The 8457-nt window shown below is 34.7% G+C and overlaps 1 protein-coding gene across 1 annotated transcript; it reads right to left on the bottom strand.

Annotated features, from left to right (window-relative positions):
- Positions 1–239: 239 nt before the first annotated feature.
- Positions 240–6057, bottom strand: cmklr1 (chemokine-like receptor 1). Its single transcript, XM_056457544.1, has 2 exons — positions 5991–6057; positions 240–3183 (listed from the first exon to the last, which is right to left on the bottom strand). The coding sequence occupies exon 2, from the start codon at positions 3161–3163 to the stop codon at positions 2096–2098; it is 1068 nt and encodes a 355-aa protein (XP_056313519.1). The 5' UTR covers positions 3164–3183; positions 5991–6057; the 3' UTR covers positions 240–2095.
- Positions 6058–8457: the final 2400 nt, after the last annotated feature.

Genomic DNA, 8457 nt, shown 5'->3' with positions numbered 1-8457 from the left:
TTGTCACAGTGTCTACATGCTGTGGTTGTTGCACCACATCTTCCCTTCACATATGTTGAAAATGTTAATGAAATGAAATAATATGTGATTCATGGTTCCTCTCAATATACTAAAAAAAAAACACTGATAAAATTATAACGATAAGAGAATAGCAGTTAGGAAAGCATCTGATCATAGCAATGTGGATGTTTGCATCAGATCTGCAATGCAGCACCAAGTAGTCAAGGAGTCACGTAACATTTATTTATATACTTTTTTAATACAGAAGATTGCTTTAGTTTACAGTATTATACATTGAGAAAAGTGTCACTTGGTTCATTTTTTGATTTTCACCATAAAGGAACAGTTCACACATTACTAAAACATCTGTCATCATTTACTCACCATTCACTTGTAGCAAACTTTTTTTTTTCTGTTGAAAATCATTAGAAACCTATAACCACTGACTTCCAGGTTAATTGTTTTTTTTTCTATTGTGGAAGTTGGTTAGAGTTTTTTTTTTATTATTATTAAAATATCTTCTTTTGTGTTCAAAAGATTAAAAAAAACTTATATAGGAAGGAAACCACTTGAGTTTGAGTATATGATAAGTAAATTTAAATTTTGGGGGGAACTATTATGTATTTTGGTGCCCTTAGCTAACCTATTGGTATGAAGTAAAAGTGTACTTGTAAAGTCAACAATGTCAAAAAAAGTCCTGCACTGTAATGCCCAATTCAAATACCACTAGTACTTTTAGATTTCATTTAACTTTAAGCATAGCACAGTGTGCTTCCTTAATATAGAATAAACATAAAAAAAGCAATACTGAAATTGTCTTCATATTAACATGGTACACTGTGCTTCACAAAGCACAAACTTTTTTTTTTTTTTACATAGAAAGTTTAAAATAACCAGTTATGAGGGCATTTAGCATTCATAATAATATAAAAAGCACTTTAGTGGAAAGTAGAGGTGCTTTAGAGGTTATTCATGCAACCAGCAATGCCAATGAAGAAGCTTTACTTTTGTGTGTGTATTTCATGCAGTTTTGCGAAAGTTGTTGGAACGATTTTCTGCATTTCTTTTGTATTTTGGCTTACAGGGCACAACTCTAACAATGCTATCTCACGGAAGTTTGTAACTTTTTGATTTTGTTACATTTATCAAATACTTTTAGTTTAAACAAAAAAAAAAGTCATTTTTACAATTTAGTAGAATTTGCTTATCCACAATGATCGTTGAGTTTAGAGGTGGGGTTTTGGTGCCACGACTCCTTTTAAAAATCATACATTTTCATACGACAGAATTAGCCACTAAACTGACAAAACGTAAAATTATGTTAGGTTTCCTCGTGAGATCAGGCTGACTATACAGAAATTATAACTGTACAATTCATTCTACTTAATGAATACATTAATTTGACTAAAATACAACAAACATCCAGTTTACTTTTAGATATGAGCGAAAATGCAGCTTGAGTGTGGCAGTAAATTTCCAGTACCTTTTCCATATTTCTTGTCATAATTTTGTCATAAAGTGCACAATCAAAACCTAAAACGTTCACTTAATCATACTAAGCGAATGCATTAAATGAAACTAACCTCAGGTTTATCTTTAAGACATGAGTGGAAGCCTTAACATCTACTAAGCTGAAATGAAACACATTTTCAATATATTTTCTTTATTTTTATACTTTACAGTTAATAATACCAAATGATAGCATAATAGCACCTGTTTTTTTGTGTTGTTTTTTTGATAACACTTTATTTTGTACCCCAACCTAACAGTCTACTTAGAATCTAATGAGAATTAGTTGGCATGTATATGTAATGTAACTTAAATTCAACAAACAGACCATCAAAATAAAGTGTGACCTTTTTTTGGTGTGTTATAGTGGATGATTAATTGCAAAATAACCAAGTTCTACTTTCTTTTCCCAGGCATCCACTGAGCAGCACTGAGGCATTACATTTCTTATAGTCCTATATATCACATATATTTGTCTTATAATGTAAAATGTTCATGCACAATTTAATTGTACAACAAATCAAAGTTTGTCAGTGCATTGAACTGACATCCATACAAAACAGTCACTCAGCTTCGAGTCTGTTTTTCAGATATGAGTGGAAGCCCTGGCGTCCACCGAGCTTGAGCGGGACAGATAGCGACTGATGGTTCGTCCTTCTTCTCCAATAGCATTCTCAATCTTGGATAAGATGGAGCTCTTGAACCTCTTTCTGAAGTCATTGCCCATGAACACATACAACACAGGGTTCAGGAAGCTGTTCGCGGCAGCAGTGATGGTGCCTATTTGCATCCCAAGACGAATGATGTCAGTATTAAAGGTCTGGTTAAATTCGATTAGCACAAATGTATGGTACGGCAACCAGCAAAGGAAGAAGGTCAGGATGAGAGCTGTCATGATTTTAAATGGTTTGTTGGATTTGGCCATCTGGGAAGCTCTCAATCTAACAATGATAACCGTGTAGCAAAGGATGATGAGGATGAATGGAATCAAAAAGCCAAAGATAAAGCGGCTCACAGCAATGACTTTATGGCCATACCTGCTGGACGTGTAGTTGTTCATGCAATGGTTTGTGCCCAGATGATTCTGGACATCACGGTACACAATTGATGGGATGCTTAAAGCTGTGGAGGCAATCCAGGCAAGTATGATCAACACTGACGCTTTTCCAATGGTGCGGTGATTTTGTGCCCAAACAGGGAACATGACGGCGATGCAACGGTCCACGCTGATGATGACCAGGATGAAGATGCTGCTGAACATGTTAAGGAACATGACAAACGAAGTGAACTTGCACATGAAGAGGCCGAAGATCCAGTTAGATGTGGCGCTGTAGGCGATGTTAAAAGGCAAACAGGCGCAGAATATGAAGTCAGACACGGCCAGACTCAGGTACCAGGTGGTGTTGACTGACTTCTTCATGGCAAACCCTGCAATCCAGATGACCACGCCATTTCCACAAAGACCCAGCAGACAGATAAGCATGTTGATCACCAGCAACAGCATGCAGAGGACCTGAGTGAAACACATGTTTTGGGCTGTGTGGTGGTTATAAGTTTCTTCGAAGGTTAAATTGCTGAAGGTGGAATTTCCATAGTCGGTGACATTTCCATAGTTTTCGTAATCATATGCTGAGTCAAAGTCTAGTAAATCCATTGTGATTTTATGTTAATTTCCTGTGAGCAGAGAACACAAAGAGTATCTGTTAGTTGAATGTAAGGTAAATGATTAATTTAATTGTTAAAGTGTTAGCTGAAAAGAACTAATGGTGATCATTATCACTCGGTCCTGGCGGGCTGGTGTCCTAGAGAGTTTAGCTCCAACCCTAATCAAACACACCTGAACCATCTAATCAAGCTCTTGCCAGATATATTAAAAAACTTCCTGGCAGGTGTGTTGAAGCAAGTTGGAGCTAAACTCAGCAGGACACCAGGCCTCTAGGACAGAGTTTGGACACCCCTGTCTTAGCGGTATGATACTGTACATTAGTTTATAGTGCAGTAAATAATGTTAACAAATACAACAGTGTATTACAGTAGTGTATTAGTGAATGTTAAAAATAAATGCTAAACACTTAAAGGCTTTTTGTAGAAACAAAGAGATTTGTCTCAAATCATCTAAATCCCAGCGCCAGCTCATACAGAAATAACAGTTTGTTGACAAAAGCCGCTAAACGCCACTTGTCTTTGACAGCAAAAACCGCTATATCCCGAGAACCAATCAGACGTCGCGAATCGAATCATGTGTTTTCAATGTAACGGCACACTGATACGCTGGCTTTTATGAGGAGACTGTTTTATTCCGCTCTCGATTTCAATTTTAAAAGATGGAGTTTGATGAACTGGATGAGTCCGATTGTCAGTGGATGGAAAATGAAAATATCCCTTACCTCATAACTTGAGTATGGTGAGAATAAATGAATGAATGAATGAATGACAGCTTCTAAAAGTGTCTGAGGGACACCCCTTTTTGCCCAGTAGGCCTACCTTGTGATTTATCTGCTAATGTAAGCTATTTTTAAAAAGATAAATAAAATATAAAACTATAAATTTATATTAACCTACTTAATTTTACATATACGTCTGATAAGCTTTTAATATTAATGGACAATGCACAGATATTAATACTTCACAATGTTTTAAACTACAATTTTGAATCATACTTACAGTGTTTGCATTGTTTACACTGCTCTACTTGCATTAAATCTAAACCCCAAATCTCAGAAATGACAACAGATTGTTCAGATTTAATTAATGTCAATTTTAATGTTATTGATTAATGCACTTACTTGACAGATTTCAATTAATCATTTTCCTACTGCTTTTTCCCTGGTTAACCACAGTAGAATGAACCTCCACTTACTTGACAGATTTATATATATTTTAATTTTAGGTGGTTTTTGTTCTGTGTTTTATGTTTGGTAAAATAATTTCTAAATGCATCTTTAGTGATTTTCAGCGAATTGCACTGTCTTGTCCCGATAGGATGATTTAGAGGTTTTTGCAAAAAAAAGTACAGGTGGATTTAGCTGGTTTTGACACAAAAAAAAATCTATTGTTGAAAACCAAAGAATTGTCTTAAGTGACATTTTTGAAAAAAAAAAGAAAAAGGTATTTTATTTACTAGCTAAAAACTTTATCATTATTTATAAAATGAAACTTCTGAACTTAATTATAGGAGCCTGAATGCTCATTTACAAGAAAAGAGGTCTGAAGGATTTAGAGGGTTTTGCATCTGAACCTTTAAGTGGTTTGAAAATTTTATGTTTTTTATTCATTCCTTCATTTTCCTTCAATTTAGTCCCTGATTTATCAGGGGTCAGAATAAACACCCAAGTACTATAGCATGTTTTACGCAATGGATGCAGAAATACTGGGCAGCCAGAGGAAACCCACGCCAACATGGGGAGAACATACTCCACACAGAAATGCCAACTGGCCCAGCTGGGACTCGAACCCGCAACTTTCTTGCTGTTAGGCAACAGTGGTTTCCAGCTTTCTTCAAAATATCTTCTTTTGTGTTCTTGAACAAAATATTTTGAATAATCATATTTTAAATACATTTTAGATATACTTGAATATAACAAATGGTAAAATCAACATTAAGTTATTATTAAATGCTGTAGAAGTATTTGTCATTGCTAGTCCAGAGGTATTTGATTGAAGTATTTTTAACTAATATTACTAACAAAGGTAAACAAACAAAACCTATTTGTAGTGTTTCTGTTCCCAGGTTATTATAGCTTAACAATGTCATTTTAATCATTTTAATTTCATGACAATTCATATAAAAAATAAATAGTGGTGTGTTTATTTAAGCCTAAACAAATTATTAATGCCTAATGTTAAATAATACTTTTGTATAAAATACAATATAATATATTATTTTATATTATATATACATTTGAAGTCAGAATTATTAGCCCCCTGTTACCCCCCCCCCATTTCTGTTTAACAGAGACATTTTTAACACATTTTTAAACATAATAGTTTTAATAACTCATTTCTAATAACTGATTTATTTTATCTTTGCCATGATGACAGTAAATAATATTTGACTTGATATTTTTCAAGACACTTCTATACAGCTTAAAGTGACATTTAAAGCCTTAACTAGGTTAATTAGGTTAACTAGGCAGGTTGAGGTAACTAGGCAAGTTATTGTATCGTGATGGTTTGTTTTGTAGACTATCAAACAAAATAAAGCTTAAGGGGGCTAATAATACTAACTAATTTTTTATTTATTTTTTTTAAACTGCTTTAATTCTAGCCGAAATAAAACAAATAAGACAAAAAAAATTCAAAAGTGGGCTAATAGTTCTGATTCAACTGTATATATAATATAATATAATATAATATAATATAATATAATATAATATAATATAATATAATATAATATAATATAATCCTTTTAGTGAACAGAAACGAATGATTCATTGTGATTTAATTTGCAGAAGTCTGATTATTAGTAAGCAGTTTCTCACCTCAGCTCAGTGTCTCCAGCATTACTGCACCAGCACCCTTATGACATCTGACGACCGTATGGCCTCTGCCTTTATAAGTGACTTGCTTTCAGTCAATTTCTTGAGCAATAAAGAGCATGACTGCACATGCTGTACTTCCACAAAACACTTCCACAACTGTTTTGCTTTTCCTCATCGACAACATCCCCTACTTTCATTTCTTGATTTTCCTCTTGTTTTGGAAAAAAAGTGATTCAAGGAACAAACTCAAAGGTCTCCATGTGACTGTTATGACGTTGTTCTGTTATGACGCTGAAGTTAGACAAAATGATTACACCAGATAATACTGCACTCACGAAGGCGGCTGGTTCGATCCTTGGCTGGGTCAGGTGGCATTTCTGAGTGGAGTTTGCATGTTCTCCTGGTGTTGGTGTGGGTTTCCTCCGGATGCTCCGGTTTCCCCCACAAGTCCAAGGACATGCGGTACAGGGCAAATGGGTGAGCTAAGATTAATAAAGGGACTAAGCCAAAAAGAAAATGAAATGAATTTTAAGAATTTTACCGAAAAATATGTGATGGCGCTGGAGCTTATAACAATAATTATTTCATTCATAGCATGGCTAAAATCATAGCCCAATTATTAAACTAAATGCTGAATTACTGAAGGTCACTGCAAGGATATATTCACAGGTGTAACAAGATTGTTTTGACGTAAGTTTACAGTATATTACTGTTACTACTAAATTAAATGTGGCCTTGACAGGTTTTTTTTTTTGTTAACTTCACCACAACACTTTTGTTTAACTCTCTCTAAATAACCTCTGGGGATTCATGTGTAAATAGCATATCAAAACTTTACAGTAGTACACCACAGGTGCTCAGGGTTATTTATGGAAAGGATTTTTCAGCCCAATATCCCTATGTATTATATGTGTCCCTCACAAAGTTAAAAGTAACATTCTGCTCTGCGTAATTCACAAGTTAGGGCATGGTATGTCCAGTCAGGAGTGTATTTTCCACTTGAGACCCACAGGAAATGTCTCCTCTCCCGACTTTTCAAAATCCTGTTGGTGTCCCTCCAATCAGGAATGTCAATGATGAAACGGCAAGCGGCAACTAAAGACTTTAATGTTGACATTAAAGAATCTAACTAGGTCAAGGTAAAATGTATTGTCTCCCGTAGGAGAAATTTGTTTTAGACAAAAAGGTTCTGCTGTACATAGACAGCAACAAGACAACATTTAAATCTAATTCTAAAATACCTTCTAATATAAATACGGTTCCGTTAAAAAAAAAAAAAAAAAGAATTAAAATACAATGTACCCCCACTGCCCTCTGTTATGCCAACTAATTTTAATCTTTGACCATCCTACCCTTCTTCCTCATTGATCAATTTAATTCTAACATAATTCTAAGTTCCTCTCATTCTGAGATCTGACAATCCTTGTAGCAAATTCACACTATGTGTGTGTTACTTCAAGAAAGCAACCATTCATTTATGTTGTGTTTTATTTTTATTTGTATTTATTTATTCTCCATTTAAATATTGTATTTAATCATGATCCTTTTATAATTATCATTATATCCTTTTATTTATTATTACTTAATGATTTGATTGACGACCATGGATTGACGACCATGTTTGCTGTCTGTCGGTGATTCGTTTCAAGTTAATCAGTGGTCCGTTAACGCCATAATGACAGGAGAAGCATCGATGGAAGTGTTGGAGCTGGAAGCAGTCGAGTGCCAGATACGCGATCTGGAGATGAAGTGAGCACTCGCTCATCTAAGGTAAATGTGCGATACAATCTCAACACTTAACCTGATGAGAAGTATGAACTGTCTAAGCTAACTGAGTGTTTTAAAGATGTTAAAGACTGAATGACCAACAATTTCCTTCTCTTAAACTCAGACAAAACAGAATTATTACTTATTGGGCCTAAATCCTGTACACAGCAGATCTCACAACTCAACCTGCAATTAGAGGGATACAAAGTCAGCGTTAGCTCTACTATAAAAGATCTGGGTGTCATATTAGATAGCAATTTAACTTTTGAAAATCATATATCCCATGTCACAAAAACTGCTTTCTTTCATCTGAGAAATATCGCTAAGTTATGAAGTATGCTATCCATCTCAGATGCAGAAAAGCTAGTTCATGCTTTTATGACTTCTAGGCTGGATTACTGTAATGCACTGTTTGCTGGCAGCCCAGCATCCTCGAAACTTCAGCTAGTACAAAATGCAGCTGCCAGACTTTTTAACAGGTCTAGAAAATATGATCATATCCCCAATTTTATCCTCCTTACACTTGCTGCCTGTTAAGTTTTGTATTGAATTTAAAATATTGCTTCTTACATATAAAGCTTTAAATAATCTAGCTCCTGTTTATCTATCCAACCTTCTGTCTCCCTACAATCCAACTCGCTCTTTAAGGTCTCAAAATTCAGGGCTTCTCGTAGTACCTCGAACAGCAAAGTCGAGTAAA

This window comes from Danio aesculapii, chromosome 5 (assembly GCF_903798145.1).
Source record: "Danio aesculapii chromosome 5, fDanAes4.1, whole genome shotgun sequence".
Taxonomy (NCBI): Eukaryota; Metazoa; Chordata; class Actinopteri; order Cypriniformes; family Danionidae; genus Danio; species Danio aesculapii.
Note: the sequence above shows the minus strand (reverse complement) of the source record. Positions and strands in the feature narration are given on the sequence as shown.